Source organism: Pogoniulus pusillus, chromosome 1 (genome assembly GCF_015220805.1).
Source record: "Pogoniulus pusillus isolate bPogPus1 chromosome 1, bPogPus1.pri, whole genome shotgun sequence".
NCBI lineage: Eukaryota > Metazoa > Chordata > Aves > Piciformes > Lybiidae > Pogoniulus > Pogoniulus pusillus.
This window is the reverse complement of record NC_087264.1, coordinates 30,251,969-30,269,266: the sequence shown is the minus strand read 5'-3', so window position 1 is coordinate 30,269,266 and position 17,298 is coordinate 30,251,969. Positions and strand designations below refer to the sequence as shown.

General features: G+C 42.2%; 1 protein-coding gene across 10 annotated transcripts in view; it reads left to right on the top strand.

Annotated features, from left to right (window-relative positions):
• Window positions 1–17,298, top strand: part of RGS6 (regulator of G protein signaling 6) — a 298,915-nt gene that overhangs the window by 168,793 nt on the left and 112,824 nt on the right. For all 10 annotated transcript variants that reach the window (XR_010303040.1, XR_010303041.1, XM_064147162.1 and 7 more), the window contains exon 3: window positions 9,831–9,930. Coding sequence is in view for 8 of the 10 variants with exons in the window: in XM_064147162.1 (XP_064003232.1) it covers window positions 9,831–9,930 (100 nt within the window). In the remaining 2 variants the exon portion in view is untranslated. The remainder of the gene's footprint in view (window positions 1–9,830; window positions 9,931–17,298) is intronic.

Here is a 17,298-nt window from a genome sequence, read left to right as displayed (position 1 = left end):
GTGGTTCAAAGTAGCTCTGTTATTGTGGGGGAAGTTAGGAATATGTTTATGAATGTTGGCAGATTGAACAAAAAATGATGGTACATTGCATTTCTTATTAAATCACAACACTCTCAAGCTCGTACTACATAGTTTCATCTGATTTTGCCTGCAGGTGACAGTGCTTTATTGAAGCTTAAATTGAATCAAATTAAAGTTTTCTCATATGATTGACATGCCCTTCATTTCACTACAAATGCCTTTCTTCCCTTTCATGAGGGTATCACAGGAGCACAGGATGTCAGGGGTTGGAAGGGACCCAAAGAGATCATCGAGTCGAACCCCACTGCCAGAGCAGGACCGTACAGTCTAGCTCAGGTCACAGAGGAATGCATCCAGACAGGCCTTGAAAGTCTCCAGAGAAGGAGATTGCACAACCTCTCTGGGAAGCCCATTCCAGTGTTTTGTGACCCTTACAGTAAAGAAGTTCCCCCTTGTGTTGAGGTGGAACCTCCTGTGCTGCAGCTTCCATCCATTGCTCCTCGTCCTATCCCAGGGAGCAAGTGAGCAGAGCCTGTCCCTCTCCTCCTGGCACCCAGCCCTCAGATGTTCATAAACATTTATTAAATCCCCTCTTGGTCTTCTCCAGACTAAAAAGCCCCAGGTCCCTCATCCTCTCCTCATAAGGTAGTGCTCCAGTCCCTTAATTGTCCTTGTAGCCCTCTGCTGGACCTTCTCCAGCAGATCCTTGTACCTCTTCAATTGGAGAGCCCAAAACTGAAGGCACTACTCAAGATGAGGTCTCAGCAGGGCAGAGTAGAGGGAGAGGAGAACCTCTCTTGATCTACTGGACCCACTTTTCTTAATACACCCCAGGGTCCCATTGGCCTTCTTGGCCACAAGGGCACATTGCTGTCCCATGGATAACTTGTTAAACACCAGCACTCCCAGGTCCCTCTCCACAGGGCTGCTCTCCAGCAGAGCACCTCCTAGTCTGTACTGGTGCAGTTTATTATTCCTCCCCAGATGCAGGATTCTGCACTTCTCCTTGTTGAATCTCATCTGGTTCCTCTGTGCCCAGCTCTCCAGTCTGTCCAAGTCTCTCTGGATGGCCACACAACCTTCAGCTGTATCAGCTGAGCCTCCCAGTTGGTGTCATCAGCAAACCTGAGCAAATTCTGTCCATCTGTCCCCTCATCAATGTCATTGATGAAGCTGTTGAACAGCACTGGACCCAGCACTGATCTTTGGGGGACTCCACTAGTTACAGCTCTCCTGCTCAAGCTGACACTATTGATCACCACTCTTTGAACTCTGTCTTGTAATCAGTATGGACACACATCTTCCCTCAGGTGTGGAGCCTGAATCCAAGGGCAGATTTAGGACTTAGAGTTTTAAATAGAAAATAGTCACTTGAAGTGGCAGCTACATTCTTTCAGTTTTCTTTCTCCATATGCAGAATATGGTCAGTAGTACAGCTGATTGATTTATTTCACTCCACTGCAGAGTTTGCTTCCTGTTAAAGATCTGCCAGTGGTGTAGAAAACCTGTCTTGCTTTAAACTCAGATTGTTGAAGACAGCAATTATGCCAAAGCCCTGATTTGGCATCCACCAACTTCAACCCTATTTATATCTGCTTCGTATTTATGTCTCTGTATTTAATTTCAATCAATAATATATTTGATTTAATACTTCAGGTCAGTTATGTAGCAGTTGCTACATTTAAAGGGGGTGGGATGGGGTGTAGAATGCCTCTGCAAGGAGCAGCATGTCTTTTTACACCTGTTCAGCATTATTTAAAGTAATTTATTCCATTCCCACCCTGTTGCATGGAATGGCTTGTTTTCACATGTCTGTGGTGCTGTGAAGGGCGTAGCTGGATAGTCCCTTCTTCTCTAGCCTTCTGTTGAAGGCAGACAAGGTCAAGGTGGCAGGACAATGAGATGTAAGAATATTGTCTAATTCCAAGCTTTGGGAGGGTGCCTATGGGAGTCTGCTTTGGCTTATGGATTTGTAATGGTCTGGGTGCAGTTCATAGCCAGTTCATTTTTATCAAGATTTGGGGAGATGTGGATTTCTGTATGGGAAGAAATTGGTGACCTACCAAATTCCAGCATTTTTCTGTCTGGAATTGCCTTATATTTGATGATCCAAAGGAGCTTCAAATCCTGTTACAAATTGGAAATGCTGCCCAATGTTGTTGGGTGATTGAGAATTTCTGATTCTTTCTTGGCTGTTTCAGCACAAAATCATGTTTCAGCGTTGTGTGAGAATTAGTTGATGGTCACAACTCAAAGTGAAAAGTGAAATTCCAGTGGTGGGAGCTAACCCCTAAAAGAAACACTTGTAAAATCCAAGCTGTTGAGCTAAGCTCTCTTACTTTTGATCTTGTCAATTCGAGCAGTTTCTACAGTGGTATTTTAGATGGCAGCTGAGTGACAGTTTTGTTCCTGGACATCCCTGAGGTTACATTAATGGGCTTCACCCTGGTGCCTTGCCTATAGTGGAAGTGGCAAGTGGCCTGAAATGTGTGTCCACATGGGAATGGACGTGCAAAGGAATGCTGCCATGCCATGTGCAGGGTTTACTCCTCCTCCTCCTCCTGTAGTCCCTGAGCAGACTGTGCTAGCACATCTGCTCTACTCCTCATTCATCACCATATGAGCAATCTGGAGACCTGTGTAGCTTTACATGCTGTTCAGTGATGCAACAGAGAGAGAACCTCTGCCGTTTCCATGGCAACTTGTGCGTCGGACCCTGGCTGGAGTGAGGCAGCAGGATGCTGTTAGTCCCTGCTTTACAAAAGAAAGCACGTGCTCTTGTGCTCCCATCTCTCTCGGTTAGTGTCATAAGGGGATTGTGGTGAATATATTATCATAAATGCAGCTTTGTATTTCTTACTGTAACGACTCCTTCATATTTCAACCCATGCTGCTGCTGCTTTCTTTTAATTTGCACTTCTGTCTGCAGATAGTTGTTGCAGAGCACTTCAGGATTATCCATTCGAATCTTGCTGAGGATAGCATAGTCAGAAACACTCAGTGCTAGGTGACTGGTGCCATATGTAGAATGGCCCAGGAAGCACAGTGCTGTCACTAGCTGACAGATTACTGACAACCTAGATACTGTCAGCACCTTTGTTTCCCTTAGCAGAACTGTTTAGAGGACAAAGGAAGTGAACAACTTCTTTTTTTCCCCAAACTGGTCCCTTTAATTCACATTGCATGCTGAGAAACAGTTTATACATGGTTCCACCCTAGTTTTCCTAGCTGAAACAATCAGTGCAGTTATGCATGTATCTGTGCATAGCTTTGCATATATTTGCATACTTTGTAAGTCACACAAAAGCCACTCCTCTTCAATGCAGTAATGGTGTATTTTTTTTCACCAGAATGCATCTTGCCTCACACCTCAGTGATAATTCTACAGCCATTTGGAGTATTTAATTTAAAATTGGCATTGTCTTCACTGTTTATTTATGATACTTCCCAAAGTCGTAAAAAGCTTAACACTTCTGCTTATGTGGCAAAGAAAATACTTAATCTAATTTCCACCTAATCTCAGAATGTTTCTAGCTAGAGAGGCCATGCTCAAATAGTGCAAGTGCTCTCATGCTGATTATGTGTGTGTGTCCTCTCTTTACCATAACTGTAGAAAACATAGAGGGAAAAAAAGCATCTCTCTGTCCACAAGAAACTTCTCTGATGCTGTAAAATGCAACAGTCCTGAGCATTTGCTGCCATAGTTGCAGCTGCGCAATCAGTAAACAAGAGTTTGCTTTTAGTATTTTACACAGCTTTCTAACATGCCAAAATAGCCTCCTCTTTACACAGGTACAGCTCATGTAGAATTTGAGCTCATCAAAATCTTTTTAATGAAAACTTAAGTTTGCATAACACTGGCACACTGATATCTTTGGCTTTTAACTGTTGACACTGATGGGCTAAAAAGCTTAGGGTTTGGGAAGGAAGAAGATTGCATAGTTTCAGCTCACTCAGAGAATCTGTTTGCTGAATTACTTTGCTAAGATTTGTTTTTCTGCTGAATATTAGACTTACCTTCCAACTGTGCATATAGGACCTGTGGGGAATCACTCCAGTTCACATATTCTCAGAGAATATAGATTAGGATAGTATAGGATGGACCTCCAGTGCTCATCTAGTCCAACCCCCCTTGCAGCGAGGAGGGACATTCCCATCTATATTGCTCAGAGCCCCATCAAGTCTGACCTTCTATGTCTCCAGGGATGGGGCCTCCACTACCTGGTCCAGTGTTCCACTACCCTCATAGTAAAGAACATTTTCCTAATGTCCAATCTAAATCTACCCTTCTCTGATTTAAAACCATTGCCCTTTGTCCTACTGCTACATGCCCTTGTAAACAGACATATCCCCTGCCCCAGCTTTCATGTAGGTCCCCTTCAGGAAATGGAAGTCTGCTACAAAGTCTCCCCAGGGCCATTTCTTGTCTGAACTACTCCAGCTCTCTCATCCTGCCTTTGTAGAAGTTGTGCTTTAGCCCTCTGATCATCTTTTTGGCTCTCCTCTGGACCTGCTCCATCTTTCATGACGTATCCCAGGCCAGAGTCAGGGATGCTCTACAGAACTGATACAGTAGGCTGTCTTGGGGAAGGCATGGTCTGGCCAAAAAACTTAGTACTCCCTAGGTTTCTGTGTTGCACCTCAGCAGCTGCATGAGTATCATACTTTTTCCCTAAGTATTGTTTTGGTTAAATGAGCTGATGTGAAACCTGTCCCTTCATATGATGACTTGCAGAGCAGATACTTTGTGAAGCTCTGGCTAGGTTAGCAGTAGTATGCAAAAAAAAATGTGAAAAGGCCTTGGTAGTTTTCCTTTGTTGGTACAATCTTACAGTGATATTCACAACAAAGAGATGTAAATCTTAGAACATATTGTGAGTTTGAACATGACATTATTAACTCTGTTTCACCCTCTCAATAAACATCTGAAGAACACAATTTTTATTTTCTTTCTTCCCTGAAACACACTCAAGCATGAGGGAGTTACGTGATATACTCTGCTGTTATCTGGAAAAAAGGCTCTGATAATTTAAAAAGAAGCAGAGATAAAAATTCCATTGGGAAGGGGACATGTTCCATCAGTGTTCCTCCCCTTGGTCATTGTGGGAAGTTAATCATGTGGGAAGCAGCCAAATGGTGCTGCCAGCTGACACATCAATGTTCAGGCACACTCCAAGTTTGTTGCTGTTGCTGGGACTGTGAAAGGTTGTCAGAAGTAGGGAGCCTATCTTTTGTAGTCCTGTAGCATACTCTATCCGAGGCTCTCTAAGTCCTTCTCCTGACATCTTTGAATTAAGTTTCACTGCCCCTGTGTGATTTGCTATTATCTCCCTGGTACAGGAGGGGAGACTGGGACAGAGACAGATGAAGTTGTTAGCTGAAGGTCACAGAGCAATTCGCTGGTGGTGCTGCTCTGCTGCTTTCCAGTGCTGTCTAACAGACAAGGTTATCCTTTCTCCATCGAGGGTGCCAAAGGGAGGTATATTAGTCCAGCTTTTTTCATCCCTCTCTTCCTGTGCTTGTGCAGAGTGAAATTGGACTGGTGAACCAAGTTGGCTTCAGACATGTTGTCAAATTCACTGTCTGTCAGTGCGTGGGGCTGTGTGGCAGGAGTCAGCAGGTGGAGAAGGCACCGGCACGCTGGTAACATCAGAGCGAGTCGGAGGCACTTATGTGACCCATAGAGATTTGCAACATGATAAATGATCTATTTTAGACTAATATTTTGGTCAAGACTAAAAAAGATCAAATATATTTGTTGCCATCACACTAGCTGATCAAACAAACAGATTCTTTCCTGTTATGTACCATCCAGCTCCAGCAGCATTTATGAGAGCTCTCTTCTCTAGGGTTGAAGAGGATGTTTGGCATCACATAGACCTGTCTATCTAGCACTATACATTTAATATTTGTGCTGATAAATGATGCTTAGAGGCTCTCTAGCTGCAGGTTAGCTGGTGACAGGAATCCCCAAGGGTAGGGTACCTGCTGCCAGTAATCAGACAAGAATTTGGTGTGTATCAAAATATTAGACCCTTTCCTGAAGGGTCTAAGGGAGTATCTGCAGCTAACTCAAGAGCTAGAATGTCAGAAAGGTGCTGTTTCCCTCGCTAGCTCACAAAAATGAGCTGGCGAAATGGGACTGTGATGGCTCTGACATCATTCTGTGGTAATCATTCAGTGTGAAGGATTGCTTTTCACTTGGGAGAAGAGACCTTACTGCAGCCTCTTTCCAGTTAGCTGTAGAGCAGGAGTCTCCCCTGAGCCTCCTTGTCCTCACTTGAAGCAACTCCAGTTTCCTCATCTAGTCGTCAGAAAACTTGTGCTCTAGACCCTTCATAAGCGTCATTGCCCTTCTTTGGACATGCTCCAGCACCTCAGTGTCCTTCTTGTAGTGAATACTAGAAAATGTCACATAAGCATTAAATCGCCAACACCTTTTGTGTAGCAGAATATGTTGGTAAACTCATAAACCACCTGTTGTAGAATCTTATCTCCACTGCTTATGTACTCCTGAAGCCAAAAGCCCTTTCCAATGCCTTTAAAGTGGGGTAATGTGAAATAAAATTGTTCTGGATAAATGTAGGGAGCAGACATGTTAGCAATCAGTTAGAATAGAAGGCAGATCTAGTTTGTTAGTCATACATTAGAGTATGTAGCTTAACAGTGGCAGCAGATACAGAAATTGCTGTGGTTTCTCAGGAGATACTGACCCAGCATCCACTTGGAGCAGAGTTGCAGTGCCTTTTGCTGATGCAGAATCAGATTAGTTTGAAATAGCAGTGACCTCCCATTACAGAAAAAAAAACATTACCTCTCCTTTAAATGACTTCTTTTGGATAGAAGTTAGCTCAACAAAGCTTGGTTGTTTAGGAGTGGTACATATGAGAAGTGCTTAATTTTACTGATTCCAGCCTGCTGGCCTGATGAAATGAACTAAGGATTCTTATTCTCTGTCTGCTAGATAAGGAAGCCCAAAGGATATTTAATGACATGCAAAAAAACAAAGAGTGAATCATTAGCAGTGCAGTCTCTAGGTAACTCTCTTAAAAATTAAGCTTTGATGAAAGTGACCTTCTGCTTAGTTTTCCCTTTTTGCCTTTCTCCACACTTGAAGCTCTAATCACTTCCCCCCCCCCCCCCCCGCTTTATTGCCATATCACTTGCTTCACTGAAACATTTCCATAACTAGGCAGGAATTGGGATCCAGGGTAGTAATATCTGCAAACATTGGTACGTGCAGAACACAAAAAGGCTGGTAGAAAGGGTGAGATCTTCTCTTTGTAGCAGATGGAACAAAAACTTGACAGGTTGCTAAGTATAGGGATTTTAAAATATTTTCTTTAAAGCTTGATTATAACTTGAAGAAAGAAGAAAATGATCATCAAATGTTCCTTACAATAGGCTATGCTGTCCCCTTTGGGCAGTGCAGAAATTTCCTAGGGAACATAAGGAAAATATTTTGGGGATGGAAAAGACTGTGTACCATTAGAGGCTGTAACCCTGTGGGCTGAACTGTAGGAGGACAGGGTGTGTAGTTGTGTCCAAATCAGATGAGAGGGCTGGGAAGGAAGGAGATGTGGCTTCTGAGTAGACAAGAAAGGAGAAAAGAAACATCTAGCACTCAGAAGTGAGGAGACTGGAAAATATCAGTAGTCTGGCTGGAAGACAAGAGGAAGGAGTTTTCTCTAGGGAAAATTTGTTTACTTTGTACTAAAAATGCAGTAGGCTTTTGTAATTGTGACAAACCTAAATTAGTAGCCACATTTGAAACACCAGTGCCTGCTTGACTGATTGATTTGGGGACAGTTTAGGTAAAAACAATATATTTTAAGGCAATTATTTTACCTTGTTTGTTTGTTATAATTTTTTTAATTGAAATAGGGAAAGAGAAAATAACAGTTTTACCAAAAATTGTGCTTGTGGTTGTTAAAGCCCTTAAGTGTTCCTGGAGACATGGGGTTCATAACATTACAGAATCGTTTCCTTCTAATATGCATGGCAGAATGTCTCTCTGATGCGGGCTGTAAGTGCATACAGATGAAGGTGTGTTGTATCACCCATTGAAGTGGTTATTAGTCTGACTTACCTTCTTGATCCACCCTGCACATGCCAGCAAGCTGCCCTGGACCACTGGCAGATCTGCTGCTGGATTTCTGTCGCTAGTAGGTCTGGGCTGGTAATGAGTGTTGCTGTCAGACACCTCTCAACACCTCGAAGTGCTATGAAATGCTTCTTGTCCAACCTCAGAGGAGCAGTTACCCTCTCCAGATACCCTCAGACTGGAATAAGCTGTTTTGATAAGCAAATAAGCTTCTGCATACAAGCCATGCATGAAGTTTGGGGAAAAGGGAAAGATATTAATTTTCATAGTTTGAGTTGTGGGGAAAGTAGCATTTTTCTATCACAAAATAACTGTAAACACCCAACCAGCCTGTAATTGACTGAATATCTCAGGATTATTTCATGTTAGTGGTTTCATTCCCCCTGAGAATTTTTTCAGGGCATGTGATAACTTGAAAATAATATACAAACAAGGTGCAAACAGTGCAGTTAGTTGATATCCTGAGGTTAAAAACAGTGATCGGTACAGGCTCTGAGGTTGGCAGGAAGATTGTCTTACTGGCTCAGGAAGACTTCGAATTAAACTTGTTTTGAAAGGTAGGTCATTCTCTGAAAGAAACTCACTTGGACATCTGAATGATGCTGCCTTTCCAGAGCTGAAGAGAGATAGTTGAGCTCTCATGATTCCTTCAGGAGAGAGACAGGGGCCATGTTCTCACCATGTAACCTCTTTGCCAAAATTGCGTTTTGCAGCATCTACAAGGAGAAAATCTTTAGGTAAAATCAGCTGTGCTCTGTGCCTGAGCCCTCTCGACCTCAACTCTCTGTCACCAACATCAGGCAGGGCTGTACTGTCAAGTGTTTGAGCTAACAGAGCCAACAGCTTCAAGTTTATTTTTGTTGAACTTCTGAGACCTTATTAATCTGAAGAGGGGCTCTGGAGATAATGAATGGCTGCACTGTGCTTATGTTCAGCTTTCTGTTCTCCTTGCTGTTTCATTCCAAGTAAGCGCAGGGGTGTAGCCTCATAAGGAGCAAAAATCCTTTCTGACTTTAGAATAAACAGGAGGAGGATTAAGCTGCTTCTGCCTGTTATCAGATCCTCTGCTTGCTGTGGGTTTTTAAGATGATTGTGTATTTTCCTGTACCAGATGAATTGCGTACGTGCTTGTGAAGTAAAAGTTAACATGGCTGTGGAAGGCTAACAAGGTTTTCTCTATATTCATCACGCTTGCACCATGGACATGTACTGTCCCAGTCTACAGCATGAGGCAGGAAAATCATCCTGTGTTTGTTCCCTCTCATGCTCTTCTCAAGCCATAGTCTGAGTCCTATTGGAAAATGAAAGCTCCCCCAAAGTATCACACAGTATGGAGGACTCAGATGAGTGTAGGAGAAGAGGGGAAGGGGGATTGGATGGAAAGTTCCTTAAGCTAATTGCTCTGTAAAGTCTAACCCAATTCACATGCGGCCTAAACAACTTTGTCACCCCTGGTCGACTAAAGAGCACAGCTGCAGTAGGTTTGTCGGTGTCCGATTGCCATCTTCTGAGCTGATTCATGTTGTCTTATGGTTTCTAGTAGCAGGGTTTAAATTTGGGAGACAGTAACTGGGTCTGTTTGTGCAGTAATACACATGGTATATTTAAGGTCCATTCTACTATGAGGGCTCCAAGTACTCATGGCATATAAATGTTGCAGGCACTATTTTGCATAAACCACTAAGTCTTTCCTTCCTTCTGACAGATTGAAGACATTGTTACAAAGATGCAGGATGACAAAACAGGAGGAGTTCCCATCCGCACTGTCAAGAGCTTTCTGTCCAAAATCCCCAGCGTCGTCACTGGTAAGAGCTCTGGTTAGCAGGGAAGAGAATGTGAGCTCGTAATATCTAGCTCTAGGCAAACACTACTAATGCCAGGGGAAAAAAAGGAATGTAAGAAAAAAATGTGCCCCTCTGCTTAGTTTTTTTGCATGCCCTTGTTATGGAGTGAAGTATTGAACTATAATTTCTTAATTCTATTTAAGAAGTAATTTTATTTCTTTGGAGTGCATTAATAAAAAATGGTACATAGCTTTTGTGGCTATCACAGTATCACTGGAGTTAGTCACTGTAGGAGTAGGGTGCTCAGGAAAGAAAGTGGAAATCAGTTCCTCTCTCATAGCTAGATACTCTTATTGGACTTCTGTGGTCTTATGGGATCACGGGTAGAGGGATGTGAAATACCTTTTATGTGTAGGTGCTGCTTTAGTAAAGCTGTATGTACAAAAGTGTGGATAGTGCAGAAACTGGGAGTTAAAATACAAAACTGTTCCTATACACATTCCCAGAAAATGCCTTTCAGTACAACAAAGAACTTTGATGGATGATGAATTTATTCAGGGTGGTGGACATCGCTCAAAGAATTTATACTTTGGTTTCTGATACCACTTTTCACTAAATCAGTAGTACTTTTCACTGTGGTGGCACCAAACTATTGTTGGACTGTTGGCCAATATGAAATACCCTGCTACTTCTGTGACGTATACTTCATGACGTTATGTATCACTGTAAAGTAAATATGATTTCGTCCTTCAGAGTCTCATTCCAAATCAGACCAGGTGCACACACTAATGAGTCTGCTTAGGAAAGTTTCCCCTTCTGTTCTGAAAAGTGAAAGGTATTGTCCTCTGTAGCTGCAACTTCACTAGAGTAAAATTCATATGATTGTTAAAAATTAAAAGTTGTGTTGTTCCATATAGACAGTACAAAAATAACTGAGAGAAGAAAGGTTCAAAGGGACCTCTCTTGCTTCTGGGGTCTTTATACTGCTATAAAATGATGAGGAAATATATGTTGTCAACAGGGATGCTGGCAATGCAACTGGTGTCAAGCCATTGTAGAGAGGATTCCCTACAGTGGAGCATGTCTGAGCCTGAAGCACTTTAAAAATACTTTTGCTGTGAAAATTATTGGAGTTTGAGCAGAGTTTGAAGTTGTGCTGATTTGATTCAGGTGTATGATTTGCTAACCTGATATGAGAAAAAATATCTATCTTAAGGTACACAAATGGAATACAAATCTGCAGGGTTCTTGGAGATAGAGAGGGAATACAGAAATTGGAATGGAATTTTTACTTAAATGAAGCTGAGTCCAGTTAATCTGGTTTTATTGAGCAACAGGCTCTTCTGTCTGAAATTGAACTCAGGGTGGTGACTCAGTGTAACTGGCAGTTGCAGGATTAGGGTTTTACAGAGGAAAAGAAACATGAATCTAGAGTGAGATGTGAAAATTATGTTCCTAAATGGTAGGTTATGTCTAGATCAGGTATGAGCTAACTGTTCTTGAAGGTTTGGGGGGGAAATAGCCTTTTATCTCATTTGAAAACTAATTCTATGGTCCAAAGTCTGCAATACACAGACTGCATGTCTTATTGACGCTGCTAAAATAGGCTTCTGATATTCTTGTCAATAATTATACTGTTAAGCAATTGATGTAGTTATCAATTTACAGGGTCCCCAGAGAGACTGTGGAGTCTCCTTCTCTGGAGACTTTCAGGACCCATCTGGACACATTCCTGTGTGACCTGCACTAGATTATATAGTCCCGCTCTGGCAGTGGGTTTGGACTTGATCTCCAGAGGTCCCTTCCAACCCCTAACATCTTGTGACCAAACCACTATGTGCTACTTAAAAAGGAAATGAGAGACCTCATAGCGTTTTTAAACCAATATCCTTAGGTACTACCCTGGCTTGGCAGTTCCTTGACATGATGGACACTGCCACCTTGCACTCTGCTGTTCTGGAACAGCAGCTGCAATTACATCACCTTTAAATGGCTGGGGTTTTGACAGCCTAGGGAATAGTGAAATGATGGAAATTAAGAACAAAATGTTCCTCCAAAGCTCATAGAAAAATTCCATGTTTGAAGGGGAACAAGGTCAGTATTATGCCCTTCAGGTGATTTGAAGGCATCTCTCTTGAGATGCACTGGGCAGTGCCTGAAGCCTCTAGTTTGGCAAGTATGGGATGTTAATGGCTCAGCTGACTGCCCAATGTTTTCTCCATTTCTCATTTTTTCAGATTTATAGACCTACCTCTTGGTAGACCAGACCCAAAATAAATTTATATATGGTTTCAGTACTTGGGATAGCTGAGTGAAGAGCCAGAGTACTTGAATAGGCAGGAGCACCTATGTTTGGAGTGGAAGCTGAAAGCAATGGATTTGTTCTGACTGGAGAAGGGAAAGCTGAAGGGAATGAGAGGCTATAAAGAAGCCAGGGTCAGACTTGTTCTCAGGAGTGCGTAGCGGAAGCACAGAAGACAGTGTATACACATATCAGGAAACAAAATGTCATCTAGATTTAGGATGAAAGTTATTTATGGTCAGAGCAGCTGAGCCCAGTGGCCTGCAGAAGCTATGGAACCACTTATTTGGAGCTGTTCAGAAACCCTGAGCCCAGCTGAAGTGAGCAATCTGACCTAATTGTGTTTGGCTTTGCTTTGGATGGAGGTTGGACTAGACACTCTCCAGAGAATCCTTCCAACCTTAATTTTTCTTATGATGATTGGATACTCAGTTTTAGTGCTTGTCTAATTCCACTCAGTGTCATGAACACAAGAGAAAAGCTTACATTTTTAAATGATATGGACTCTTTTTCAGGAAGAGTTTGATTTCTGGATTCTTGCTTACTCAGACACTTCTTATTCCTACCTGATGAAAACCAGAACACCAACACTGAGATGTGATTCACTTGGCAGACTCACAGAGACTGTGATTAACAGGAGTTTGTTTTTGCTTGACACTTCTGTTGTAGTTGCTTCTCACCAGAGAAATGTAAAGTCTTAAAGAAAAAGAAACATTACAGAAGTGCCTTGGTGCTCTAAACAGGCAGCTCTCTTTATACTGTGACAAAGTAGGTGCTTGATTTTAAAGTCTGAATACCAAGGAAGGAGCTGCTCATCCCTATTTTGCTTTCACCTGTCTCAGTGCCCAAGTTGTGAATGAGATACTGTGTAATATGAAGGAGCCTCAGGGTGTTATCATTAATGATCCTCTCTTGACAACATGGATCTGTGTAAAGGATGAAAAAAGCTTTTGGAATGTGTGATGAGTCTATGTGGATGTGCTTTACCAAAGGCACATTTTAATCTGCATTAGAAGAAGATTTGTGTATCCTCTTCCTTGGCTTTTGGCTCAAAGAAGGTCCATCAAAGGAGGCCACACCACACCATTAGCTTCTTACATAAGTCTTCACTTTTATAAGCAAGCCACAGAGAATGAAAGTAAGATGAAACCAGTCTATGTGGCATCTGTGTGCATGTATCTGGCATAGTTCATGGTAAGTTTAAAGTACAGGATGAAAAACTGAGGACAGGTGTTGAATAAGTACTGTGACCCCAGGCTGGGTTGTCAGCTGATGCATATGATGACAGTTGCTGCAGTGGAGTTGCACATTTCTCTTTTAGTGAGAAAATTTCCTCAGTAATGATTTTGTTTCTGTAAATGAATCAGCAATATGCTATTTTCCCAGTTATCAGACTGTTGTAAGAACATCTTATTAGAGTAACCAGAAATAAAACTGGCTTTCTGATCTTCTTTTTTGATTTCCATACAATTGCATCTTTAAAATAACTCCTATTTGGTAGGCAGACCAAATGCATCTACTCTTTTCGCCCACTGATTCAGACTTGGCTCTAGGCAATATTGCCAAAAGTCAGAAAGAAATCAGCGTTGCAGCAGCTGAACTTTCCAGTGCAAAATGCTGCCTTCATGTTTTCCAGTCTGCCTTGTTCTCCCCAGGCTCATTCCAGATTTACCCTGGTCCTGTACGCTGGCTGAACCTGTGTATCAGCATCCTTGCTACAGCAACCCCAGGAGGACATGCAGTCTATAAGCCTTGCACCATTCTGTCTTCCTCCCAATAGGTTTTGATACAGCTTCATTCTGACCTGTAACCCACTGACTTCAAGCAGGCCTGTCCCCACAGCTCCATTTTGAGTGATACCTTCTCTTACCAGCAGCAGTCCCTAGCTGGCACCTCACTCATGTGCAGCTCCTGACCCTTGTGCCCACACTTGCTTGTCTTCTTGCTCTGCTCTCAAAGCTGCCTGTGTGTCTGTGAGCAGATTGATGGGAGATGTTCCTGCCTTGCATTAAATGCTGCCATGCAGGCTTTATGCATGCAGCTCTGCCAATGCATTTCACTCCTGACCTGCCATGTCTGTCCCAGACATCTCTGAGCAGAGAATGCCAGCATTACTGAAATGTACCAGATGGCCTGTCATTACTCCAGGCTCATGATCTAAACTAAGTTTAAACTGCCGTGTGTATCTGTCTGAAAAAGCCAGCATGTGTCTTGGCAAATGTCTATGGAGTTGTCCCAGAACACATCAGAATGTCACTCACTCAAAGAAAATGCATTTGGCTGGAGTATAGAAATCCTGTGGCATTGGCAAAAAAGAGACTTGAATTTTTAATGGCACAGTTCAGGAAGTTCTACTGGAGGATTTCATGCACCCCTTGCAAAATGATAGTCTGAGGGTATTTGTTGCCTTTTCCCATCAGAGGAGTTCAAACACATCTGTCATCCAGATCTGGCACCCAAAGGCAGAGGGAGAAGAGCTACTCATGTCCAGGGTGTGAAAGCTTCCTGTTCAGAGGAAATGTACAAAGGAAGAGATTGTGGCATGGTAAGCAGGACCAGAACTCTCAATGGTGATGAGAGCCAGCACCCTTTGCCTAGCAGGGCTCAGAGTGCTGTGCCACAGTGTGCTCTTTCTTTATGCTAGTTTTTTTCTTAATGCTTTACAGAAACTACTTTCATTGAGACCAAAGAAATCCATGAGCTGGCTGCAGATGGACTGGGCTTCACTTGCACTGTCTGTCCAGCTGGTTGCATCACCTGACTTTAGGATTTTACTTGGAGGACTGTGCCTGATAAGGGTTTCCCTGAATATTTCTGTATTCTTGATGTAAACCACTCATCCCTTGATCTGGGGCAGGACCAGTCTCTGGACCTGGAAAGCTGGAATGTTTGTTGAAATGGATAGCTAAGTCTGAGCTTGTAGTCCAGATGAATTTTCTAAAACTTTATTTTTTAATTTTTTATTTCCTATACAGTTTTGAGAAATAAAATACTTGAATTGTGTTATTAAGTCTTTCAGGCAAAGTTAGTAGATGTAGATAGTTTCAAATCTAAACCAAGTTCAGTGTTATCCTGAACATGAATGAGCCTATTTAGTTAAGCAAAATAAGGAAAACCAAACAAATAAACAAAAAGCTAACAAAAAACCCCAAACCTCACAACAAAAACCCCAAACCCAACACAAAAACCAACAAACTCACAAAAAATGAAAGACAAATCCTTTGCCAGAACTTTTGTAAATGATGCAGAGAACATGCTCATGGATTAAAATTGGCCTGTAATTTACCTATACACATATAGTATGGAGTAATTGCTATGGTTTTCTGTATTCAGTTACAGCAGATGCTACACAGTAAATTCATTTCTTGTTTAAAAATATCAATTGCTACGAGAAAGTTACATTTAAATTCTAGCAGAGACTGGACTTCTTCATCACAACTTGTGTTCTCTTGCCTGTGTACATCTCTTTTCCAAACTGCACCCAGTGGAAATGTAATCCATCAGTCCCTCAGAAAGAAGGGTGCTACACCTTTTAATCTAGCATTTCAAAGCTGCTATGAATCACGTAGCATTAGGTATATCTGCTATTGCACAACTAGCACAGGCTTTGCTGTAATTTTCTCTTGAGCTTTCTATTCCCATGCCAGAAGACAAATTAACCTAGTTAAGGAGCTGAAGAATTACACTGTCTTCATCCACAACTTCCTCCTCCCTCCCTTTTTCTTTTTGACTTCATCCAGCTTCCTACTTTTCAAAAGGTGAGAAGAATGGGGGAAAGAAAGACAAAAGTGTAGCAATTCTTTTCCTGTTGTTAAGATCTGAGTCAATGCCTTATAAAGCAAAAGTTTAAAGGATTTGACTTTCAGAGGACAAAGGAAAAGTAGATTAATTGCAGAAGATATGGTTGCCAAAAGAAGAGAAAGCAGCCAGAATTAGTATTTGAGACATATCTCTCTGTGCAGCTGCATGTTTGTACACTTTAATGCACATGAAGAGAGTGCATTTTTTACTTAAGAATAAGGCTAAGCATGGCCAGTGTCATATGCTAGAAATAAACAAGATCAGGCTTTTGCATTTGTAGGTGTTTTGCAGAAGGAGGACAGTTAGCATTTGTGTATCGCTGCCCTCTGCTGCAACCCTGATAGAGCTCTGCTCAGGCTGCTCTCCACCTTCATCTCAAGCTGTGCTCTTCGCGTTGCACTTTTCCAACTCAGGTATGGTTTGTGTGGTGTGTTCTGTGTGCAGCTTCTTCTGTGGTCCTTGCTAGCTGTTTGCCTTGAGCCTGGCACAAATATCACAATATATGTAACTTCTTCTTGGAGCCTTGGGAGGAAGGATGACATCATAGCTGGCTGCTGAGGATGTTTCTGTGTCTTGTTCATAGCTTTCTGTTCATCTGAGCATGCTCACACACCACGTGGAGTTTGCATCCCTTAAATGTGAGTGCACATGGGATAAATCCTAAATGGTTACATGGAATCAAGCATCGCTTTTAAAGTGACCAAAATGGATTCTTTTACATAGCTGTGTACTTTCACATGACCATACTTGAAAGTAGTAATATCTGAAGTGGACAATACTAGTGGGTGCACAGCAGTGGGTGCATTGAAATTTGGCTCAGGGCATTGTAGAACACTCATGAAACCCATCATGAGGCTTTAGCTTTCAGTCAGTAAAAAGGCCTCTTGAGAGCTATCTAAAAGTTCTGAATGTTATGAGAAAATTAATTTCTTTGCAATTGTGAAAGTCATTCCTATTCATAGAATAGAATCATAGAATAGAATCGACTAGGTTGGAAAAGACCTCCAAGATCATCCAGTCCAACCTATTACCTCACTCTGTCCAATCAACTAGACCATGGCACTAAGTGTCTCATCTAGTCTGTTCTTAAACATCTCCAGGGATCGCGACTCCACCACCTCCCTGGGCAGCCCATTCCAATGGCAAATCACTCTCTCTGGGAAGAACTTCCTCCTAACATCCAGCCTATACTTCCCCCAGCACAACTTGAGACTGTCCCCTTGTTCTGGCCACACTGTTCCTGATGCAGGCCAGGATGCCATTGGCTCTCCTGACCACCTGGGCAC